The sequence below is a fragment of the Piliocolobus tephrosceles genome, chromosome 9 (assembly GCF_002776525.5).
Source record: "Piliocolobus tephrosceles isolate RC106 chromosome 9, ASM277652v3, whole genome shotgun sequence".
Classification (NCBI taxonomy): domain Eukaryota; kingdom Metazoa; phylum Chordata; class Mammalia; order Primates; family Cercopithecidae; genus Piliocolobus; species Piliocolobus tephrosceles.
Genome location: NC_045442.1, coordinates 111,705,701 through 111,732,232, shown reverse-complemented (window position 1 = coordinate 111,732,232; position 26,532 = coordinate 111,705,701). Strand labels below are relative to the sequence as shown.

Sequence of the window (26,532 nt, the reverse complement as noted above, 5' to 3'; positions counted from 1 at the left end):
AGACATTGAAGACACTGAGAAGATGTGGTCCGAGACATAGCGGGGTCACAAGAGACTGAGGATCTTAAAGGCAAAAATCCTTTCGTTTCAAAATATTCACAGGTTGAAATGTTTCCGAGAGATCAAATAAGAGAGGGCCTAAAAACTATAAATTGGAAAAAGCCAAAAAAGTGGTTTTTGATGATTTTGGAGAGAGAACTTTTTATGGAGTGGAAGGGCAGAATTCTGAAGCCACTCTTATTTTAAGAGCAAATGGGAAATGTCAAAGAGGGAAATCAATTGTAGATAACTCTTTCAAGAAGTTGTAATTGGAGTGGAATGCAGGAAAAAAGAATTGGTTTCTTTGTTTTCCGTGGCTGTCTCATGTTTAAATGTTGTAGGACTAAGGATTTGGAGATGTTTACAATTTTAGACAGGGAAGTCAATAATAATTGATGTTTACAGACCTTTATTTTTGCAGAAATGAATTTTCTAGTATTAGAAATGTTTAGATAAACCTGTGAGTTCAACATTTAAAAACACTTCATATTTGAATATTGTCTTTCCATTGGAAACATTAATTTTTCATGGAGTGAAGCAATATAGTTTTTATCAAACGTATCCCCTTTCCCTAAAAAAAGAAAAGAAAAAAGAAACATGGTTAATGTCCGGGCGCGGTGGCTCAAGCCTGTAATCCCAGCACTTTGGGAGGCCGAGGCGGGTGGATCACGAGGTCAGGAGATCAAGACCATCCTGGCTAACACAGTGAAACCCTGTCTCTACTAAAAATACAAAAAACTAGCCGGGCGAGGTGGCGGGCGCCTGTAGTCCCAGCTACTCGGGAGGCTGAGGCAGGAGAATGGCGTGAACCCGGGAGGCGGAGCTTGCAGTGAGCCGAGATCGCGCCACTGCACTCCAGCCTGGGCGACACAGCAAGACTCCGTCTCAAAAAAAAAAAAAAGAAACATGGTTAATTATATGGAAAAACAGCACAAAACTAGAAACATTCTTTTCACTGATATTCCTCTGATAGCCATCTTCTATTCACCAGGAGAGTTTCAAGATTTCATCAGCCGTTGTGTCAGTCAATATCCTGGCAAGAAATAGTTATTGATATTGCATAAGTTAAAAAAAATTAACAAGGGGATTGTTTATTAGAGAAATAGTATGCATAGCAAAACCATAAGGGATAGTAAGAGTGAGGGCTTTTATCCCTACAGACCAAAGAGTGTGAGAGGAGGTTCAGTTACCTGAGCCTAGAGTGAGAAGGGAGTACATGGTAAGACGTTTAGTTAAGGGAAGCAGTTAGTCCATGCTGATCTCAAAGGGTCTTTTCGCTCTGTATTAATCTGCTGGTGGTGTTACCCATTGGCCAAATCCAATCATACACCAGAAGTTTAAAAGGCTTATTGATGTATCCTTATCGTCCAGCCTTCCAGGGCCCAGATGGGGAGAGAAGGTGGAGAATAATAGATCAGGAGAAGTACATAGAAACTATGCGTCAATGACAGAACAACTCTGAAAAACAAAGGGCATAAGTGGGTGTTTTACCTCCTTTCCAATGGTAATGGATATGTCCTGTGAAGTGCATGCCACTTCTGGTGATTTGGAATGGGTCACATTCCTAAGACTTGTGGATCACACCTTATCATCAATATTTTTGCTATTGGCTTTTAAATATGTTAGCTATGATCGCAACATCCGATAGTGCTTTTGAACAACAGTGTAAAGGTTATTCCTCTGCATTTACCAGCTTCATTTCTTTCAACAGTGTTCCTCAGTTTTTTTCAACATTAAAAGTCATGGTAATTAATCTGTTTTAGGGAGGTATTGGAGGAGTAAATGAAATTAATAAGGTAGAGTGCATAATACACACAATAAATTATTATTCTTTCCCCATTAAATTATCTCATAGTTTCATTGAATATTATTTAAACTGCTAAGATACTTTAATAAGAGTTCTGGTTGAATTTAAATCAAGAATAAAATGAATATCCATCCTGCTGTATGTTAGGTGTGTGTGCCCTGAAGGGCTTGTAGCCTTCATTCTCATGGCCCAAAACCATAGTTTCTCTGCCATTAGAAATATTGATCTGCTGCATATAGATTTTATTTTACTAGAAAATAGGTGTACATCCATAGGCTTACTTTATGTTCAAATATATTTTCCATGCAGCAACTATAATCGATTGAGAAATTTTGCTTTCAGGAAGTAGTGCCAATGAACCATTCATAAATTGTTTAAAGTATCATCAACCTGAGTGCATGAGCTATGTGGCACAAAATGCCCTGTGTTACTTAGCCTATTTTGGTAAGAAAGAATGCCAATTTCTAGGATGAGAAATGTAATAACTATTTTTGTTTCTTTCTTTCTTTGTTTGTAAGACAGAGTCTCACTCTTTTGCCCAGGTTGGAGTGCAGTGGTACAATTGTAAATCACTGCAGCCTTGCCCTCCCAGGCTCAAGTAATCCTGCCATCTCAGTCTCCCAAGCAGCACAGGCATGCTCCACCATGTCTAGCTAATTTTTTAAAACAAAATTTGTAGAGGTAGGGTCTTGTTAGGTGGCTCAGGCTGGTTTCAAGCTTCTGGGCTCAAATGATCCTGCCTCCTTCATCTCGCAAAGTTTTGGGATTACAGGTGTGAGCCACTGTGCTCAGCCAAATAAGTATTTTATAGATTTTAAAATATAGTGTCTGAAAGAGAATTTACCAAAAAATAGATATTATCCACGGAAGCATTTTATGTATGAATTTTTTGGCTTACTATTGGAATTATTCTATGTTGTACATGTATTAATAAAGAAGGAAAAATAGAAAGTAAATGACTCAGATTATTTTCCTATATTCAGTACAATGTTATTTGCCTTATGGATGCCAATAAATATTAGATGCATTCATAATTTATTTGCCACCTACTCTTAAAATTTATGAATTTTTTTTTTTTTTTTTTTTCTTTTTTTGAGATGGAGTCTCGCTCTGTCACCCAGGCTGGAGTGCAGTGGCCGGATCTCAGCTCACTGCAAGCTCCGCCTCCCGGGTTTACGCCATTCTCTCGCCTCAGCCTCCCGAGTAGCTGGGACTACAGGCGCCTGCCACCACGCCCGGCTAGTTTTTTGTATTTTTTTAGTAGAGACGGGGTTTCACCGTGTTAGCCGGGATGGTCTTGATCTCCTGACCTAGTGATCCGCCCGTCTTGGCCTCCCAAAGTGCTGGGATTACAGGCTTGAGCCACCGCACCCAGCCAAATTTATGAATATTAAATATAATGTTAATACTATTTAAAATGTAACAAAAACTAATATTTTGTTTATAAATTTCATGAAGCCAAAGTCAGTTTTTAACTATCTAAACTGTTAACTTCCTAAGAAAAAAGTAAAACTTTTTATATTGAAACCGTTTATTTTCTGATTTTTTAATGTGTTTCAACTGCATTTGTGCCAAAGTTGTGAACTTATATCATTTACAAGTTAGAGCTCGTTATTATACAGTCAACTTGAAAACAAGTTACCAGTCACATTAGAAATTGGATGAAGAAATATGGATAAATTCCTATCCCCAATAGAGGAAGCGTTCAAAATATATATTTTCAAGAAGATGAGTAGTATCTGCCATATTTGTATACAAATGTTAATATATTATATTGTTTAAAACCTTAAAACTATGATCTTATATTATCTCTCAGCTTTTTGCAATGAAAAATAATGATAATGAAAATATGTATGCACACACAAAATATGTGTCTATATACACACACATATATATCAGATACATATATATACACACATATTTTTGTGTGCATACAAAATAAAATAAACAAGCACACCTTGTTTTATTGTGTATTGCTTTATTGCACTTCCCAGATGTTGCATTTTTTACAAATTGAAGCTCTTCATCCTTGCATCCTGCAAGTCTGTCAGTGCCAGTTTTCTGACAGTATATGCTCATATCATGTCTGTATCCCATTTTAGTGATTGTCACAATATTTCAAACTTCTTCATGACTATTATATCTGTTTTGGTGATCTGCAATCAGTGATCTTTGATGTTACTATTGTAATTGTTCTGCAGTGCCATGAACCATGCCCATATAAGATGGTAAATTTAATTGATAAATGTCATGTATGTTCTGACTGCTCCACCAATCAGCCATTCCCCTATTTGTCTTTTCCTCTCCTTGAGTCTCCCCGTTCCCTGAGGCTGAACAATATTGCAGTTAGGCCAACTACAATAGCTTCTAAGTGTTCAAGTGAAAGGAGAAAATGCGGATCTCTCACTTTAAATCAAAAGCTAGAAATGATTATTAGTGAGTACCACATGTTGAACACCAAGATAGCCTGAAAGCTGGCCTTCTTTCTCCAAACAGCCAAGTTGTGAATGTGAAGGAAAAATTCTTGAAGGCTACTCCAGTGAACACTGGAGTAGTCTTGAACACTATTCCAGTGAATATGCAAATGATAGGAAAGCAAAACAGCCTTATTATGGATATGGAGAAAGTTTTGACATATTCCTGCTGAACCCTGGAACTCAGAGGAGCAGGGTTAGAAGAAAAGAATAGATTGATACCACTATTATTTAGTGCTTTTGAAATCTATCCAGACTTTCTGACAAAATGGTGTAGTGGGTTCATTCTTTGACACATTCCCGCTGCTCCAGCCTAATCTAGAGCAAAGTTCTAGCTATCTTTAATTCTATGAAGTCTGAGAGAGGTGAGGAAGCTTTGGAAGAAAAGCTGGAAGATAGCAGAGGTTGGTTTATGAAGTTGAAGGAAAGAAGCCATCACCATAACATGAAAGTACAAGATGAGCCACCAAGTGCTGAGATGGAGAAGCTGTTCCAAGTTATCTAGATCTAGCTAAAATCACTGATGAAGGTGGCTACGCTGTGCAACAGATCTTCAGTGTCATTGAAGAAGCCTTGTATTGGAAAAAGATGCCATGTAGGACTTCCACAGCTAGAGAGAAGTCAGTGCCTGGCTTAACTAAAAACTAAATATTTTCTAGTTATTATTTTGTTAGACATTAGGCTGTTGCACATTTAATTGGCTAAGGTATAGTGCAGACATAACATTTTTATGTGCTGGAAAAAATACAATTTTATGTGACTTGTATTAATGCAACATTAGCTTTATTTTGGTCATCTGGAACTGAGCCTGCCATATTGCTGAGAAATGCCTACGTACTTCTTCATTTTTAACAAACATTATCTTATAAGATTTTGCTTTAAGAGTTTATCTTCTAAGAGTTTGAAAATTATTATTTCCTAGTTTACTTGGTTTGCAATGTAATTTATCTTGTCTATGTATATCCTAAAATGATTTAAACATTTGGGAAAGCTGAAGATCAGTCTTCTCCTGAAACCCTAGACAATTTCTGCCATTTGATTATAGCTTTTTGTTTGTTTGTTTTGTCTTGTTTTGTTTTACAGAATCTTGCTGCGTTCCCAGGAGTGCAGTGGCACAATCTTGGCTCACTGCAACTTCCACCTACCAGGTTCAAGCAGTTCTCCTTCCTCAGCCTCCCAAGTAGCTGGGACTACAGTCACAAGCCACCAATCCTGGCTATTTTTATTTTATTTTATTTTTATTTTTAGTGGAGACAGGGTTTCATCATGTTGGCCAGGCTGGTCTCGAACTCCTGACCTCATGTGATTTGCCCACGTTGGCCTCCCAAAGTGCTGGGATTGCAGGCGTGAGCCACTGTGCCTGGACCAGCTTTTTGTTTTTCTTTTTTTGGTTTATCTGTACTACTTCCTTATCCAACCTCCCTAGTCAAAAGCGACCTGCTGTACTCACTGAACCAATAGAAAGCTTATCGATTTTCCATCTGTAGACTTTATTCCTACTTTACTAAATGGCTTTTCTCTAGAAATACTAAAATTTAAAATATGTTTAAAGATTCTGATCTTAACCTTCAGCTTTTATAGATCTCTGTATGCTAAAGGAATTTTCATTTTTATAAATGCTTCTCTACAGCGATGCTTTGCCTACTAAGTTTGACCTTACGGAATTTCTTTTGTTATTGTTTTGAGCTGTTTATCACTCCTGTATTATTGTTCTCTTGTAATCACCATGTATGATTCTGGTCATTCATTTTTAAATTTCTCCCCTGAATTCTACATTCTAAGTTCTAAGACACTGTGTTACATATGGTGGAAGCTCAATACTTTTTGGTGTGAATTCATAGTCTAGCACCTTAGGAAGAATTGCTCAATAAAGAGTATAGCCTAAATTTTTCAGAGTCAGCATTTTCAGTCAAAGGAGATACATATTCTTAAAAACACTATTTTTTTTATGCCCAACTTTAAAATATATTTTAATGGGCCATTTTAAAAATTAATTGTGTCAATTATCTATGATACATAAAATAAATTATTTGTTCCAATCCATAATTATACTTGAAGAAAAAATAATTTATGAAAGAACTGGCAATATCTGTATAAGAAACATACATGGGGACATTTATTCTTTGGTCCTTTAAATAATTTACTTTGAAAAGGTTATAACTTCATTGTCTTTATTCATGTGCAAGGAATTTTTGAGACTAATCATCTTTAAACTTTTAGTAGCAGGTTTGGAGTAAAATGTTCAAATGAGGAGTTGTATGTGATACCATCAAGTAAATCAGAGGAAAACAAAGCTGTTCTTGTTGAACCTGGGTTAAGTGCGAGACAGTTCTGACTATCTACTGCTGCCTTTGACATATTTCTGCTGAACCCTGGTACTCAGAGGAGTAGGGTTAGAAAACAAGAATAGATCAATACCATTATTGTTTAGAGCTTTTGAAATCTATCCAGACTTTCTGACAAAATAGTGCAGTAGGTTCATGCTTTGACACGTTCCCTCTGCTCCAGACACATCACAATGCTAGATAGTAGAGTGATTCCATTAAATACTCTGAGAAACAAGATGAACATCAACACTGGCACAGACCAGAACCAGAGTAGAACCACAAAAGGGATCAGGCCTGCAACCCGGAATTCTTAGCTTCCAGGTCCTGAAGCAAGCAGGAAAACAGAGGAACCGTATTTCACACTCGATGGCAGCCTGAAATGAGAAGTTCTCATTTAGCTCTAACTCAATGCCAACCACAGCCTCTTCTTTCTAGGAAGTTGTAATCCTAAAGAAAGGAAGAACATAGTACAATTTTAGAACTGAAAACTGAGCTTCCTAATAGACAAATCGGATACAATTAAATTAATCAAGTTGCATACAAGAAAGGTAAAGTGCTTTGCAAGACTAGATAGCCATTGAATAGGCATCAATGCTCTTGATGGGCATCAATAAGGACACTTTTCTGAAACAACCGAAGTCTTATGAGCAATAGCATCTCTAAGCTATTAAAATGTTTACCTATTGAAGTCAGATCAGTGTCTGCTTGCATTTCATGCAATGCATTTGATGACATGTGTAGCATTACATAGTGCATGTATTATTAGTCAGCACAGGCTGCCATAAGAAAATAACACACACTGGATAGCTAAAACAACAGGAATTTATTTTCTCAAACTTCTGGAGGCTAAAAGTCCAAGATCAATATGTAGGCAGGTTTGATGTCTCCTAAGGCCTCTCTCATTGGCTTGCAGATGGCCGCCTTCTTGCTGTGTCTTCACATAGCCTTTCCTCTATATAAGTGCATCCCTGATGTCTCTCTCTTCTTAAAACCTTCATTACCTTCTTAAAGCTCCTATCTGTAAATACAGTCTTATTGCAGGTTAGGGTTTCAAGATATGAATTTTGAGGTGAGACACAATTCAGTCCCTAAGAATGCACATCTGGGAAGTGATTCTACAAGCAAATGTGGTTTTCCTTCCAGAAATTTTTTGGTTAATGTGTTTGAAATATTCTTCAAAAAGAACTGTATTCCAGAATATCAGACTAGAAAAACATCAAGAGTAACATAATTTTTGCATTTCTCTGATGGCCAGTGATGATGAGCATTTTTTCATGTGTCTGTTGGCTGCATAAATGTCTTCTTTTGAGAAGTGTCAGTTCATATCCTTTGCCCACTTTTTGATGGGGTTGTTTTTTTCTTGTAAATTTGTTTGAGTTCTTTGTAGATTCTGGATATTAGCTCTTTGTCAGATGAGTAGACTGCAAAAATTTTCTCCCATTCTGTAGGTTGCCTATTCACTCTGACGGTAGTTTCTTTTGCTGTACAGAAGCTCTTTAGTTTAATTAGATCCCATTTGTCAATTTTGGCTTTTGTTGCCATTGCTTTTGGTATTTTAGACATGAAGTCCTTGCCCATGCCTATGTCCTGAATGGTATTGCCTAGGTTTTCTTCTAGGGTTTTTATGGTTTTAGGTCTAACATTTAAGTCTTTAATCCATCTTGAATTAATTTTTGTATAAGGTGTAAGGAAGGGATCCAGTTTTGCCTTTCTACATACGGCTAGCCAGTTTTCCCAGCACCATTTATTAAATAGGGAATCTTTTCTCCGTTTCTTGTTTTTTGTCAGGTTTGTCAAAGATCAGATGGCTGTAGATGTGTGGTAGTGTTTCTGAGGGTTCTGTTCTGTTCCGTTGGTCTATATCTCTGTTTTGGTACCAGTACCATGCTGCTTTGGTTACTGTAGCCGTGTAGTATAGTTTGAAGTCAGGTAGGGTGATACCTCCAGCTTTGTTCTTTTGGCTTAGGACTGTCTTGGCAATGCAGGTTCTTTTTTGGTTCCATATGAGCTTTAACGTAGTTCTTTCCAATTCTGTGAAGAAAGTCATTGGTAGCTTGATGGGGATGGCATTGAATCTATAAATTACCTTGAGCAGTATGGCTATTTTCACGATATTGATTCTTCCTATCTGTGAGCATGGGATGTTATTCCATTTGTTTGTATCTTCTATTATTTCATTGAGCAGTGGTTTGTAGTTCTCCTTGAAGAGGTCCTTCACATCCCTTGTAATTTGGATTCCTAGATACCATCTCACACCAGTTAGAATGGTGATCATTAAAAAGTCAGGAAAAAACAGGTGCTGGAGAGGATGTGGAGAAATAGGAACACTTTGACACTGTTGGTGGGACTGTAAACTAGTTCTACCATTGTGGAAGACAGTGTGGAGATTGCTCAAGGATATAGAACTAGAAATACCATTTGACCCAGCCATCCCATTACTGGATATATACCCAAACGATTATAAATCATGCTGCTATAAAGACACATGCACACATATGTTTACTGCGGCACTATTCACAATAGCAAAGGCTTGGAACCAACACAAATCTCCATCAATGATAGACTGGATTAAGAATATGTAGCACATATGTACCATGGAATACTATGCAGCCATAAAAAAGGATGAGTTTGTGTCCTTTGTGGGAACATGGATGAAGCTGGAAACCATCATTCTCAGCAAACTATCGCAAGGACAAAAACAGCGAACACTGCGTGTTCTCACTCATAGGTGGAAATTGAACAATGAGAACACTTAGACACAACAAGGGAAGCATCACACACCGGGGCCTGTTGTCGGATGGGGAGACGGGGGAAGGATACCATTAGGAGATATACCTAATGTAAATGACAAGTTAATGGGTGCAGCACACCAACGTGGCACATGTATACATATGTAATAAACCTGTACATTATGCACATGTATCCTAGAACTTAAAGTATAATAAAAAAAAGAGTAATATAATAAACTGTTACTTATTATTTTGTTGTGATAATTCACTGGGACAAAAAAAATGCTTGCATCCCTGATCATTATTCTTTTTGTTTGCAGCCAACAAGAGCTGTTCTAATGGAACTCTGGTATGTGCCTCCTCTAATAGCTGTATCCCAGCCCACCAGCGCTGTGATGGTTTTGCCGACTGCATGGATTTCCAGCTTGATGAGTCCAGCTGCTCAGGTACCCCATTTCCATTAAAATATTCTTGTGATATGAACCAGCACCTTAACCTGCACACAATGAAAATATTAAAACTTGAGGTTCTAAATAATGGCAAGCATGGAATAATTGGATTTCTATTCTTGGTTTGGGGGCAGAAAGAATGTTGCCATTAATTGCTACATTTCTAAAAATTATAAACATGTAATGGGCTCATGCTAGATCTACATAATGTTTGATAAGAAAAGAAAAATTAAAGATGTAATTTTAACACAATGTAATTTAGGATTATTAGCATTTAATAATCTCTCCTTTGAAAATTGCTTGGTTTCTATAATAAAGAAACCCTATACAATCTAGTGCTATTGTTTTATTTTTAAATTGTGGTCTTCTTTTGTCCACTTCTTTATAAGAGTTTTCTATTTGCATAATCTAGTTACATATTTAAAACTAAATTTATTAAACCTCAGTTTGACTTCTAAACATTTTTCTTTCTTCTGATCTTGGAACATTTATACAACGTAAGAACTGATGGTATATATCTGTCATTATACTTTTATCAAAGCTGCTTTAGAATTTTCTAATTTATTGTAGCCCCTTGTTAATATCTCTCCTGAGTAAATGATTTTTTTATTTCACATAGGTGACATATAAAATATCAGACCATTAAAGGCAATATGATTTTGTCCTAAGTAAAGGATAATATAAATTAATGATAGAGATATATTCTGTGAAATTTCCTAAAGAAATTGGAAATATTTTATATCAAAACTAGTTAAGAAAATACTCTGTATCTTTCAAGAGAGGAGAACATTATGAGATCTGTGGTAGAAGCATGATAATTGTAATCAAATCACATTGTGAAAAAGTCTTATTTTTTTATAATGCTGGAAGTGAGTACTCACACAGCACTGCATTTTATGAGTGCAAAAGCAAATGAAAAAGTGACCAAATCTGGCCCCATAAAATATGCAAAGATGGATACTCTTTGTCACTTTTTCTGCACTCAAAATGCATGTACTTCAGATAAGATACCAGTATTATTTTCTTTACAGAAAGTAAGAAAGCCATTACTGAATAGCTCCATTCTTTGACACTAGTCAGAGACAGTATTTATGCCAGACCCAAACTTATTTACATAAAGATGAGATTATCTTCAGCATGGTCCTATATGAGCATAAATATAATATGTTACAATTTGTTAGCTTCTTTGATATAGTCTGCTTTTAAAAGTGGGATCAGAAAAACAGAATACTTGTCATTCATACCCAGCAACAGACAATCTGCAGGTAGGACTGTAGAACACATTTTTATTGTCCGTCTCTTTTCATCAGTCACCAGTCATGTTTACAGTTCACTTCCAAAGTGTAGGTCATGTTGACACAGCTATTGAGTTAGAGTAAAATAAAGAACTAGTGAAATACAGTTTTCAGAAATAAAATCCCTATTATATTATGTTTTATCTATTTACATGTTGTATGCTTTTTGGCCTGTCAATCAGGTATAATAAAGCCAAGCTTCTGTTTTAAAGATGTCTTTAAGCCTGATCCACACTAAAGATTTGTCAATGTATATTACACATTACTCTTTCTTTCCAACATTATATTCTTTTAAGGTCAGCATTTATTAGGCTTTTGTGAACCCAATCTTGACAGTATCCAATAATTCCCATAGTGGTCTCACCACGATCAGAGTCTGGCCTCACCCACCCTGAGGTTTAAGTCATAAACAAGAATATTAAGGTCGGGCACTGTATAAATGTTGCAGGCTACACATATTTCAATGAATCCTGTTCATGCCTAACTTATATTATAAAAGTATATTATTTTCCAGTTTTGGTTGCTTTGCAACCAGAAATTATTGGCCAGAATTTGTCTGGCTAAATCTAAACTGAAAGTATTTTTCTAGTCATTTGCGGTAGTAGAGGTTAATGAAGCTTATGCTAAGGTGAAACTATAATTTTGATAATCATTCATTTGAAGAAGAATTAGGAAAGGACACTAAAAATGTAAAATTGTAGGATGGGACATTATAAATATAATAAATACATAAAAACACTGACATTGGTGATGATGATGATGATGACGATGATGATGATACAGCTTAATAAAGTTTCAGAAGTATTTAAAAACCAAACAAAACAAACGCAATCACTTCTCAGGCAAGTACTGTGGAGCTACTTCAAGTTTGTTATTATTTTTATTTTTTAATTGACATATCATAATTGTACATATTTATGGGGTACAATTTGACGTTTCAGTGCATATGTTTTGTATAATGATCAAATCAGGGTGGTTAGCTTATCCATCACCTCATGCATTAATTATTTCTTTGTGGTAAGAACATTGAAGAGCCTCTCTCCTAGCCGTTTTGTAATATACAATATCTTAATATTTACCCATTACCCTACTGTGCAATAGAACGCCAAAACTTGTTCCTTCTATCTAATAGTAACTTTATACCCATTGGCCAACCTCTGCCTGTCCTTTTCCTCCCCTCTCTAGTAACTGGTAAGCACTGTTCTATTCTCTGCTTCTATGATATCAACTTTTGAGGCTTGATAGATTTTCCTGTAGTCCCTGTGCCAGGATTTCAAGATAAAGAGAATAATCTCTTCCCTCTGGGACTTGGTTTGTTGCACAAAATCTTCGAGTGGACTCCTAGGGTGTATATATCTCTTCAAACTGTGTGCACATAATCGTGTATATGTATACTTATCTGGGACAGTACATAAATGCCATGTGATTCAAAGGGGTTCGTATGCCCACAGCATCAAAACCTGCAAGTAGTTGTAGAAATTCTGAGCTAAATAGCTAATCATTTGACATTTTTACTCTAACAGGCTTTGGAGTCAGAAGAAAGGGTTTAGTTCTAGTTCAGATGCTTCTTTGCTATTAACTCAAGTAAGTTATGTGAACCACTTGAGGCCACACTTTCCTCCTCTGCAAAATGAGGATAATTATGGTGTATAAGACACAATGTTATGAGGACTAAGTGGGATAACACATGTAAAACTCTTAGGCCAGTCCCTGACGCATAGTAGGCCTTATATAAATGGTAGTGGTGATAGTGATTATAACCACAAAGGAAGAAAAGGAAGAGAAGAAGGAGAAGATGGAGAGAGCAATGTCAAGGAAACTAGGTTTCATAGGCAATGCAGATACTCCCCCCAATATGGAAAGATGATTGAGAGCAATTATTTAATACCTTATACACACCATTCACTAGTATAAAAATGCTAACAAATTTAATTTAACCTTCCTAGCAGTCCTATAAGGAAGTGATATCATACATATTTCTACATGAAGAATCTTTTTTTTTTTTTTTTTTGAGACGGAGTCTCACTCTGTCACCCAGGCTGGAGTGCAGTGGCACGATCTTGGCTCACTGCAAGCTCTGCCTCCTGGGTTCACACCATTCTCCTGCCTCAGTCTCCTGAGTAGCTGGGACTACAGGCACCCACCACCACGCCTGGGTAATTTTTTGTATTTTTAGTAGAGACGGGGTTTCGCCATGTTAGTCAGGATGGTCTCGATCTCCTGACCTCGTGATCCGCCCGCCTCGGCCTCCCAAAGTGCTGGGATTACAGGCGTGAGCCACCGTGCCCGGCCTCTACATGAAGAATCTTATACTTAGAGTATCTAGCTCAAAGTCCCATAACTCTTAAATGACTGAGCCAGGTATCATCAGGGAACACCAGGATTCATGTGGCATCAATCTTCCCAGAAAACTAGTATATAGCACCTGCCACTTCCCTAGTCTCTATGTACATTAAGGGGGACAAATGGAGGCTTACTTGCAAATTATTTCTATTTAAGCTTAAAAGGTACTATTGTTTTTATATGTGTGTTGCTCTTTGGGAGTCAATGTGAAATACCCAGAATGATATTTCTGTGTAACCAGTTATCAGTTGTATTGGCCTCCAGACACATATTCATAATAACCAACACAAAGGGCTACAAGCCAGAGAGACATTGCTGTGGCTAAAGATTGGAAACCTCTGCTAATGGTAATGTTGCCCCATAGATTCCCAGTTCCCATATTGGGAATTATATCTACTTATCTCCTGGAAATACTCAGCCTCTTCATGGCTAATTAGCCATATCCATCTCCTTCCCCGTTTCATTTGCTCTCTGCTTAAAATTGTTTTGAGTAAATCAAAGCTGAAAATACTTTGTGCTGTGTCTTTCTGTATTATGGATAAAGAACCTGGGTCTAAAGCAGAAAGTTTTAAAATCTTATCACAGAGACAAACTGGGAGTTTTCTGCCCTGCAAAACAACAGGACTCACCTCTGTTTCCAGTGAACATCTGTGTTCTTTGCATTGTGCTCCACTATACAGCACAAAAATGCATGTTTAGATTCACACAGAATCATTCTGATGTAAAGCAAGCTTATGTTTCATTTTCTGTAATCAATTTAAATATGAATGACTCACCCCAAAATGAGCAGCTCTGCTGTACTGTTTGTTTTCTGATACTCTGCAGTCTCCCACACTGTTCTCATTTTTCAATAAAACAAAATCCATATTTGAGGAAGACTGAAATTATACCTAAGATCAAAAATAACCATAAAACAGCTTAGCTAACAAGGTTTATACCAATTTGTGCTTTATCATATTGGTGGCTATTGTTCAGTCAAATCAGCAAATTTCTTATTTGTAAAGGAGACCTCATGTCTGTTCTGTTCAGTGGAGCATGCCACCCAGTCCTGAGGGACGGAGCTCCTTACTCTCATCTTCGGCACCTTACTCCCCTGTTTTATGTAATTAGTTAAATAAGGAGGACTAAGGGAGGGCAAGATGGGAAATACATTCCAGGGAAAACAAACTGCTAATTTTTTTTGAAACCAAAAATGATGCCAGACTCAAGATATATTTCAGTTTTGATCCTAAACTGCAGCTTCCCTCCTTCCTTGCTTTCCTCTTTCTTAATGCCTGCTATCCCTTCTCTAGTGTGCAATGACTGCCTTTATTAGCCCATTCTCACACTGCTATAAAGGCATACCTGAGAATGGGTAGTTTCTTTGAAAAAAAAAAAAAAAAAAGAAGAAGAGGTTTAATTGGCTCATGGTTCTGCAGGTTAGACAGGATTCTGCTTCTAAGCTGGCTTCAGGAAACTTACAATCATGATGGAAGGCAAAGGCAAAGCAAGCACATACACATGGCTGGCAGGAGAGGGCAAGAGAAGGGGAAAGTGCTAAATGCTTTCAAACAACCAGATCTCATGAGAACTCCACCATGAGACAGCACTAGGGGGATGGTGCTCAACTACTAGAAACCACTCCCATGATCCAGTCACCTCCCACTAGGCCCCACGTCCAACACGGGGGATCACAGTTTGACATAAGATTTGGATGGGGACACAAAACCAAACCTTATCACTGCTTAACAGTCTACTCTCTCATGCCAGCCTTTCCTTGTTTTACTTCAATACGTATTGCTTACATAAAATTTCTAGTTCTCTATTTTCTCACTATCCTTCATGATTATCATTTCTCTGTTCTAGTAAGTGTTTTCTCTGTCTCTGCTAAGATTGGGCTTATCAAAGACAAGGAACATTATCTATGTGACCCTATAGTACCAGAAACAATGATTTCAAAATGACTTGAAAAACTCCGAACAGTGATACTATCTAAAAGGCAGAGAAAAATATCTGAAGAAAAGCCTCAAATCTATATCTCTACTTCGTATTAAATATTTCGTCTGAGGTTGAGACCTGCAAATTCCAGTGCCCACAGGTCAGGTCACTTCCACTTGGATGCCTTTTATGCACTTAAAACATAACATTATCTTTTCCTTTAAAAATCTTAATTCCCCATAAATCCCCCTCAGTGAATGAAACCACCCACTAGCCAGTGACCCAGCCAGAAAGGTGGACATTATCCTTGACTCTTCCAAATAGTCACCGAGATGTTTCAATCCTAATATTTAAATATCTCTTAAAAGGTCAACAACTTTCTACCCCCAAACCCATCCTAATCCTTTAATTCAGGCAACCATTATATTTTTGCTAGTGTATTACAAAAAACTCTTAACGGGGCTCTCAAATTTTAGGCTTGGTCTTTCTGTTGACTTGACGCACGGCAGCCAGAATTCTAACATTTGAAACATGGCACTTCCCTTCTTAAAATCTTGGCTGGGCTGATGTGACCCAAAAACTGTGTGTCTCTGACTTTTTTCTACACTATCTTTGTATTATGAGCAGTTCAACCAGACTGGGCTGTCTTCAGTTCCTCAAACATGCTACACCCTCTTCTGCGGCCTCTGGGTCTTTATGCTCACCTTGACACACACACACTACCACGACTGCCCAAATAAATGGCTACCGATTCTCTCTGGAAAGCTTTTTCTTACTCCCCAAATGTGACCAAAGTGCTCTTCTTGGTGTTCCCATCACTCTTAGAACATCCATCCCAATAGAGTAATTTCGTTCAGCATTTTAATGCCACACTCACTTTTTATTATTATTATTTTATTTTATTTTTTTGCATCTGGAAGGACAGTAGGAGCAGGGACCATGGTTGTATATCTTTTTAAAGTCAACATTTATTAAACTCATACTATGAACTGGTTGTTCTTCTAACAGTCTCGCAAACCTATGAGATAGTTATTATTTGTTAACCTTGTTTACAGAAAGCAAATAGAGGCACAAAGATATTAACTACCTTATCCCATACTACTCAGCTAATAAATTGAGCTGAGATGAGCAGTTGGGCTCCTGTGCGCTCAGTCTTAACAACTATACTAAGATGTCTATATTATTTATTAGTATATTTCCAGTGCCCAGCCCAGTGCCAGACATTATATGGGTGCTCAGAATATATTTATTCAATTAAAATTAAAGACAGGAAATTTTAATCAAGTGTTGGAGTTAAAGTAACCCACCGAGGGAGGACTGGTATCCTGCAAGAGAGGTGTTGAATTATACCCCATAAATATGTACAATTGCAATGTGTCAAGTAAAAACGAAAAGCCTAGGAACAACTTGAGTCTTCACTGAATAGGGGAATTGACAGGCCTTGGTGGGTCTAGATGTCTCGTGAGGGTATAAGGAGGCAGTTCATATGAACACAGCATCAGGAACTAAATGTGCTAACCACTCTCCCAGTAGTTACTCTATGAAGATATTTAGCTTCTTTTTAACCTATTAAGTAAACCACCTTTGAAAATAAATGTTCCTGTTAAACTAGAACTAGGGAGTGACACAAGCAGTGAAATAAGACCAGGGACAAACCTGAGTTATACTGACATCGATCACGGATGCAGAAGTAGGACATCTGCATGCTCGTAAGTGAGTGACGTATCACAAAAGGCTTTTGCCTGCCGTGACGTGAGGACTGTCGTATAGAACTAGAGAAATGTTTCAGTAAACCAAACACTTTATTGTCATCACAAATATGTCATGCAGACACATTCTAAATAAACTTCTCCCCAATCCAGGGGAGAAGTTCTAGTGTTCTAAAGCACTGTGAGATGACTATAGTTAACAATAATATATCATACAGTTTCAAATAGTTCCAAGGAGTATACTGAATGTTCTCAACACAAAGAAACAGTAAATTTATAAGATGATGGATATGCCAGCTTCCCTGATCCCCTGATCTGGTCACTATACTATGTGTGTGCGTGTATACATATGTGTGTGTATATATATATACACACAGACTATATATGCACTATATATATACACAAACTATATATATACACATACATATGTATGTATGTGTATATATAGTGTATAGTGACCAGATTTTTTACTAAAAGAAAATTTAAAAAATTAAACAAGTAAATAATTTTTTTAAGTCTTCTCTTTTTGTGGATCATTCAGGCATGTGAAGGGCATGAACACATTCAGGGCAGCAGGGGCCAGTGGTCAAATTTGAAGGGAGTACAGGAAAGTAACCTACGGGAATTCTTTTGCTTTTTGCAACTGAAAAGAAATTTACTCTCAGAGATTATTAGATTTAATGTCATGACAAATAGTGATATCTTCTCCTCTCTCCTAATACTATTTATAATTAACTGGCAACTTTGTGATGCTTCTTTTTAGAATGCCCATTAAATTACTGCAGAAATGGTGGGACTTGTGTAGTGGAGAAAAATGGTCCTATGTGTCGGTAAGAAGCATTGTTTAATTTTTTTTATGATTTTTTGAAGCCGGCTTACTTATTTTTCTATAGGCTGATATAATAGAGCATCAATCAGTATGTGGTTAGTAAGGTAAAAGTAGTGGATAATGGCACATTTACATTTATCTGTTTGAATAAGGTAAAGGAATATGTGAGTACATTTCAGAGAAATATGTGTTATTTATTATGATTGTGTGTGTTTTTCATAATTTTATATGTGGAATATATAATTTTAATAATACTATTCCTTGCATTTAATATTTCTATCAGGTTTTTAAAAGATTTTTTTCTGATATGAATATCTTTCTATTTCAGATGAACTTTGTGTATTTTCTGTCTTCATTTCAAAGTTCATATTTCTCTTTAACAACAAAGGATGAAATTAATTTATAAATAAAATCATTTGCTTGTGTATGCAGTGGGTATTTATAAGTAAAATTAAGGTATAGATAAGAAATACATTTGCAGACTCAAAGCAAGAGTAAACAAAAATAGGCCTTGTGATTTCTTTGGGGAAATATTTATATTGCATATCAAAGATGGCTTGATTTCTTCTCTCACCCTTCGAGGAATTGTGCAAAATAGTTTCATGAACTCCAAAGGAAATGATGCATATTTCATTATATTTGTGTTTATGCCTGTATAAGCCAATAGACCAATGGATATATCACTTTCCTTATTAGAAAACTCATTGAAGGTTGCTACTCAAATCATTACAAAACACACAAAGGTATCTGATAAACAATGATTAATAGTTGTTTGAGTCCTTATTTCTTTCTGAATCAACACACATAATTTAGAAAAAGTAGTTTATTCCTTAAAAAATTAAAAAATCTACCAATTAAAACAATAGCAAAAATTTTCTGATGGACTGTATTTAGACACCGCTTTAGTTTAACATTGTTGAAATGTAACTACTACTGAGTTTCTTGAAACTGTTTTCTCTTTCAATGTTTTACGTAATTTATTTCTCAGCATGTCAACAGAATTATACTTTTCCCCATGTCGGTTTCCATGGAAATTAATTTATCAGAAACTATTACTTGATGGAAAACAGGATACATAATATTAATTTCTAAAATCTTCTGAAAGAAGTTTGAATTATACCATAAATAATGTTTACTAAGTATTAACTGAGTAAATAATATTAATGTCAACTGCTTACAGTAAAGAGGTTTGATTTTTGTCCTCTTCAATCCTGACAGTTAGGCCAGAAGACTCCCAGAAAGAGCAAGAAAAGAGCTTTACATTCTTGTTGTGGTCTTAAATAAGCTTAAAAAATTAAAATCCAGATGGTGAAGTCCTAAACTTCTCTCAAATGGGAGAACTCGAAGGTGAAGGAAATGAGACAGAAAATTGCGAGAAGAAAGGAAGTCAATGGAGAAAAATGTAGAAAGGAATTTACTGCTAAGAAAGTCAATCAAATGTCCTAGAGTATTATTTTTGATAGCAAATCATACTTTACAAATAGTGAAATAACTATAATGAACATCAGTGCAAACACATGTTGGAATTAGTGCTGTCTAGAATGTAGGTATGAAAAAATGACTTTTGAAACTTTTTCCGTATTGTAATAGCTTAGCCATTTCGTTCAAATTTTTCTTTCTTTAAAATTATGAACTAAAAAAGTAATATATGTGGGTTGTCATAAGTCTTTTTAAAACACGCAGTAGTGTATCAGGCAAAAAGTAGAACTCTTGACAGTGAAATCCTAGTCTGCAGTAGTAAGGTTTGTATCCATTTAGATATGTTTTTCTTTTCTTTTCTTTTTTTTTTTTATTATACTTTAAGTTCTAGGGTACATGTGCATAACGTGCAGGTTTGTTACATATGTATACATGTGCCATGTTGGTGTGCTGCACCCATCAACTCATCAGCACCCATCAATTCATCATTTATATCAGGTATAACTCCCCAGTGCAATCCCTCCCCCCTCCCCCCTCCCCATGATAGGCCCCAGTGTGTGATGTTCCCCTTCCCGAGTCCAAGTGAGCTCATTGTTCAGTTCCCACCTATGAGTGAGAACATGCGGTGTTTGGTTTTCTCTTCTTGTGATAGTTTGCTAAGAATGATGGTTTCCAGCTGCATCCATATCCCTACAAAGGACGCAAACTCATCCTTTTTTATGGCTGCATAGTATTCCATGGTGTATATGTGCCACATTTAATGAGATACCATCTCACACCAGTTAGAATGGCAATCATTAAAAAATCAGGAAACAACAGGTGTTGGAGAGGATGTGGAGAAATAGGAACACTTTTACACTGTTGGTGGGATTGTAAACTAGTTCAACCATTATGGAAAACAGTATGGCAATTCCTCAAAGATCTAGAACTAGATGTACCATATGACCCAGACATCCCCCTACTGGGTATATACCCAAAGGATTATAAATTATGCTACTACAAAGACACATGCACACGTATGTTTATTGCAGCACTATTCACAATAGCAAAGACTTGGAATCAACCCAAATGTCCATCAGTGACAGACTGGATTAAGATATGTTTTTCTTTACACAAACACACATAGACACACAAAATTTTAAATTCTTAGATCCCTTGTATATTATTTTAATCTTTATTTTAGGCTCAGGGTTTATTTTAGGTTCAAAATCCTCCATGATGAGTTTACTTATGTAACAAACCTACACATGTAGTTTTATTTATTAAAAATTTATTGAGTCAAATATTTATTAAGTAAACTTGTCATGGGGGATTTTGTACAGATTTTCCATCACCCTGGTACTAAGCCTAGTACTCATTTTTTATTTTGCCTGATCCTCTCTTTCCTCCCACCCTCCATGCTTCAGTAGGCCCCAGTGTCTGTTTTACCCCTTTGTGCATCCATGTGTTCTCATCATTTAGCTCACACTTACAAGTGAGAACATGTGGTATTTGGTTTTATGTTCCTGCGTTAGTTTGCTAAAGATTATGGCCTCTGGCTCCATCCATGTTCCTGCAAAGGACATGATCTAATTCTTTTTTTAAGGCTGCATAGTATTCCATGGTGTATACGTACCACATTTCCTTTATCCAGTCTACCATCGATGGGCATTTAGATTGATTCTTCATCGTTGTTATTGTGAATAGTGCTACAATGAACATATGTGTGGAGGTGCCTTTATAATAGAAAAACTTATATTCCTTTGGGTATATGCCCAGTAATGGGATTGCTGGGTCCAGTGGTAGTTCTGTTTTTAGCTCTTTGAGGAATCACTACACCGCTTTGACAATGGTTGAACTAATTTACACTTTCACCAGCAGTATATAAGTGTTCCTTTTTCCCCACAACCTTGCTAGCATCTGATATTTTTTGACTTTTTAATAATAGCCATTCTGACTGGTGTGAGATTATATGTCACTATGGTTTTGACTTCTATTCCTGTAATGATCAGTAATGTTGGGCTTTTTTAATATGCTTATTGGCTGTGTGTGTGTCTTCTTTCAAAAAGTGTCTGTTCATGTCCTTTGCTCACTATTTAATGGGGTTGTTTGTTTTCTTCTTGTAAATTTGAAACCCCTCATATTAAAAAGGCACTTTAACCTGGAATTTATAATAAAGTGATAATCTTTACTTTTCACCTTTTCATCTTGGCAGTGTTTAGCGTGGATTGCTCTTTCTCATTGCCTGGTTTCTGGGATATCACTGACCATGCCTGTCACTCTCCTTCACCCATTCCTTTTCTTTCCTGTTGTCTAAATATTGGGATGTTAGACAATGCTTGCGGTTTCTGTCCTGTCTGTCTACATTCGCTCACTATCTAATCTTGTCTAGCCTTGGACCTGGGAATAAAATTTGTAGACTTTGAATACAGCTTACCAGCAGACCAGACTCCACATTTAACCAGCGACATGACGCCAGATCTCATTCAGATTTTATTTGGATATCTCCTAGGCATCGCAAATGTCATGTGTTCTAAAAGACCAGTTTTCTGGACAGGCCATGTTCTTCTATTTCTCTAAGCTTTGGATAAACTGATCCTTCTGTCTAGAACTTTCTCTTTTTTAACCTATTTGCCCAGAGGATGCCTTTTCATCCTTTAGATCCAGCATAGGTGACATTTTTTCTGGGAAGCCGATTCCAGCCCAACCAGGGACGGTCGCTTTTTCCTCCTTCTGGCTCTTCTCCTCTCTTGCTTCCCTTTCCACAATATTTTACGAGTATTAGTTTTACAGAACTACCTGTTGAAAATCAGCCCCATCTATCTAAAAAATGCATTTCCAGTAAAATTCTGTTCTTTATGATGATCAGAATTTGTTTTGCCCAACTTTTTGCTAGTTTTCATTTTTAAGGATACCTCCAACAATTATGGTCATCGAAAAATTGTTAAATATGCTGACTTCTTACAAATTACACATTATATAAATTAATGAAATGGGAGTGAAAAATGTTTAAAACTAACACAAAAAAGGAAAGAAAGGAATAAATAACAATAGCGCAACAGATCAGTTGCTTTTCTGAAAGAAACATTTATTGTAAAGTGTAACATTATATATTGACATCATTGCATTGCAAGTTTTTCTAGCTATTAACTCTTATTTATCTTTTGCAAGAATTTATATTTCTGACCTGATAATTTGTTCAAAATACCAAAACTAAATTACTATCTGACAAACGTGACAATGTTAAAACGTCTTGGTTAATAAAAAGCATTTCATCCAAATAAAGGCCAGGCGCAGTGGCTCACCCTCATGGTCTCAGTACTTTGGGAGACTGAGGCAGGAGTATTGCTTGAGCCTGGGAGGTAGAGGCTTCAATGAGTTGTGATCGCAACAGCCTGAGTGACAGAGTGAGTTCCTGTCTCAATAATAATAATAATAATAATAAATTATCATTCATATTTTGTGACAGAAAAAAATGAATAATATAATCTTCATATTTTGTGACAGAAAAAAATGAATAATATAATCAAAGACTTTAACGTATAAAATAGATTAGGATAAAAATATGTCGAGAAGAGAAATGAAAAGATTAGTTTACGGAGGAAAGGTACATTTAAATTTTTTTTTTTTTTTTTTTTTTACTTATTTACTAACTTTTATTGTAGGTTCACGGGTACATGTGTAGGTTTGTTATATAAACAAATTATATGTCTCAGAGGTTTGGTGTACAGATTATTTCATCACCCAGGTAATAAGCATAGTACCCAATAGGTAGTAGTTCTGTCCTCACTCTCCTCCCACCCTCCACTCTCAAGCAGGCCCCAGTGTCTGTTGTTCCCTTCTTTGTGTCCATGTATATTTGATGTTTGGCTCCCAATTAAAATGTCTAACTATTAAAAACTTTTAGATATTTTGTATTGAAAGATGAGGCATATTCAGTCACCATTGTAATTACATTTTCGACGTCTACATTTAAGAGAATGATGTCAGTTTCATTTACAGTAACCTGGAAATTGTATCTTTTGCAGTTTATTAATATTAACCTGAAAAACATTAGTTTTGACTTAAAATTAAAGGAACTGTGAAATTTTTCAAAAACTCCTTTGGAGAGTTCATGGGCAAAAATGTTGAAGACCATGGGCCAAGAAAATAAAGGTCATGTCTTCAGTACCTTTTCATGACCAGTCCCTAATGTATACCTGACATTGCAGGAGTTATTTTAGTAAGTGGCTCACAAAATAAATGATGAATGAATGTAAAGTCCTGAAATTTCAAAGAAAAGCATGAATACATTGAAATATTTTCTTGAAATGTATTGAAATATGAGAAAATGACTTCACCATAACCCAAACTATCATTCAAAAAAGATTTAGTAGGGGGTTTCCTATGTATGCAGCAAGAAGTACTGAGTAAGCATATGATGTGTTCATCATGCTAAAAAGAAATTACTCTCCAATTTATAGGATAGAGCAACTACCAAAAAAAAAAAAATTGTCATCTATTAAAGAAATTCCATTTTACTACAATGACAGAAGAGGGTGCTCTTAAATTAGAAATCTTGTAAACTATCTCAAATTTCATAAAATGAAGAGACAAATGAAAGTTTCATTCATACAAGGCCTTTGTTAAAAATAAAATTCAGTTAGAACCCTTCCTCTCCCCACCCAAAAACCAACAAAGAAACATGGTGTAAAAAATAAAACACATTAAGACCTTTAAGTCCAATTCCAAGCTAAATTGAATATTATTTTTTAAAATGTATAATTGGGGATATTTGAAAACAAATACATGCAACACTTTAATTTAAAATTTTAAAGTCTAAGTATAAAAATGACTAAAAAAAAAAGTAAGAATCAGTTGAACCCAAGGAAATAAATTGGCTGGATTAACTTATTGCTTGAACCCAGGAAAAAATGAAATTGAAAAATTAAAGATTAAATTATCATTTTCAAAGGATGATATATTGAATAAGAAATTTTGAACAAAAGTGGAAAAATAAGGAAATGGAAATTAGATAAAGTAAGGAGAATCAAAGAGAAAGTAATTAAAGTGGAAGAAAAAGAACATTCACATGATTGGAGTCCCTAAAGAGGAAAATAAAATAGTAGAACAGAACTCACATTTGAACTATAATTCAAGTAAACTTTTTTCAAAAAATGAAGAGACTTGAATTTACGTATTGAAAAAGTCAGCAAGTATCTGAAAATTTTAACACAAAACCAAAAATTCTAATGCATATCCTGGTAAAAATATTAAACTTTAAGATACAGAAAAAAAATTTCATGGCCTCTAGGAAAAGAACCAAATAACACAAGAGGACAAGGGATTTGGCTGGCATTAGACTTCTGAAAGCGAAGGAACAAAGAAAACTCTTGTGATTGTCCCCAGAGTTGTGAAAAAGTCTTTGAAAAACTTTAACATCCATTCTTTATATTTTAAAAAGAGGCACTACAGAAAATGTAAATTGATGGATATTTTTTAAGTATGGTAAACTCTGTATTCCCTATTCCTAAATATGGTACCTTCCTTAAGAGAAAACCATAAAAAGCACTTCCATTAAAATTAGAAACAAAGCAAATATAACCACTAGTTAAACTGATATCTCATATTGCACTGGAGGTAGTCACCAATAAGGAAAAAATTGTTAAGAATTAGAAAAGAAGTTATCATGATGGTATACCTGGAAATCCCTAGAAAATTGATAAAAATTAATTCAAACAATAAAAACAATTTAGTAAGTAGGTTTGGAGGATATAAAATTAGATTCTTAGATTAATAGTCTACATACATAGACAAAACTATTAAAAGGAAAAAATGAAAAACAAAACTCGATTCACATTGACAACAAAAAGATAAAATATTAGAAATACATTTAATAAAATAAAAGCAAAGCTATATAACAAAAACAATCCGGAAGAACTTAAACAAGTGGAAAAACATTTCCTTTCATGGATAGTTGACTCAACATCATAAAGGTGTTACTTCTCCCTAGATAATTCTGTAAGTTTAACACAATCTCAACAAAAAGACCTACAAGCTTTTTGTAGGGGTAAACAATTAGATATTGCATTCATATGGAAAAATAAGTGGAACAATAGCTAGTAAATCACTGAAAAAAATTTTAAAAACCCAACCTATGAGAATCTGAGTAGCCATGAGAAGCTGTGAGAATACCAGTATCAATAGAATAAAGCTTTTATTATTAAACAGCATTATGCAGACATTTGAATAGACAATTCGACATTTCAGACTAGCAGAGTAGAAAGTTAAAAAATGAATCCAAGTACATATGAAAACTTAGTAAATTATAAAGATGGCATCTCAAATTTCTGGACAAAGATGAACTTTTCAAAAGAGAGTATTGGGGCAACTAGTTAAGTATTTGGAAAAAGATAAAATTAGAACCATATCTCACACTATATATACACAAAGATAATCTTCACTTAAATCAGAGTTCAGAGTGAAACCATACACACTAAAGAAATACACAGTAAATTTCTTTATATTATGAGTGTAGGAAAAAGCTTTTTTTCAGTGACTCAAATGCAATTGTATTTGAAGACAGATAAAATTAATTACATAAAAATTTATTTTTAAAAACCTTTTTTAATGACAAAAATTAACACCATAAGCAATATCAAAAGATAAGTGGCAATCTGAAAGAAAATACTTATGTTGCATGTATCAGAAAAAGGACAAATATTCCTAATACATAAAGAACTATTTTAATATACAGAGAAAGCCCAAATATCACAGAGAAGAAAGAGATAAAAAATTAATTTTAAAATATAGAGAATGATGCTTGTATTTATCAGTGTTCTCCAGAGAACCAGAACTAATAGGATATGTATAGATACATAAGCAAAGATTTATGAGAATTGGCTCCTGTAGTTATGGAGGCTGAGAAATCCCGCAACATGCCGTCTGCAAGCTGAAGAACCAGGAAATACAGTGATGTAATTCAGTCCCAGTTTAAAGGACTAAGAAGCAGAGAAGCCAATGCTGTAACTCCCAGTCCAAGGCTGTAGGCCTGAGAACTGGGGATGGATGTTGTACATCCCAAATCCCAAGGCTGACAACCAAGACCTCTGATGTCTAAGAGCAGCAAGATGGTTGTCCCATCTCAAGAAGGAACCAGTTCCCCCTCCCTTCATCTTTTTATTCTATTTGGGCTCTCAATAGGTTGCATGAAACCTCCCCTCACTGGTGAAGGTGA

The 26,532-nt window shown here is 35.7% G+C and overlaps 1 protein-coding gene across 1 annotated transcript in view; it reads left to right on the top strand.

Moving 5' to 3' along the window:
• MALRD1 (MAM and LDL receptor class A domain containing 1) overlaps nucleotides 1–26,532 on the top strand; it is a 701,386-nt gene that overhangs the window by 566,591 nt on the left and 108,263 nt on the right. Inside the window, exons 35-36 of the mRNA XM_026454821.1 lie at nucleotides 9,697–9,822; nucleotides 17,853–17,919. Coding sequence (XP_026310606.1) covers nucleotides 9,697–9,822; nucleotides 17,853–17,919 — 193 coding nt within the window. The remainder of the gene's footprint in view (nucleotides 1–9,696; nucleotides 9,823–17,852; nucleotides 17,920–26,532) is intronic.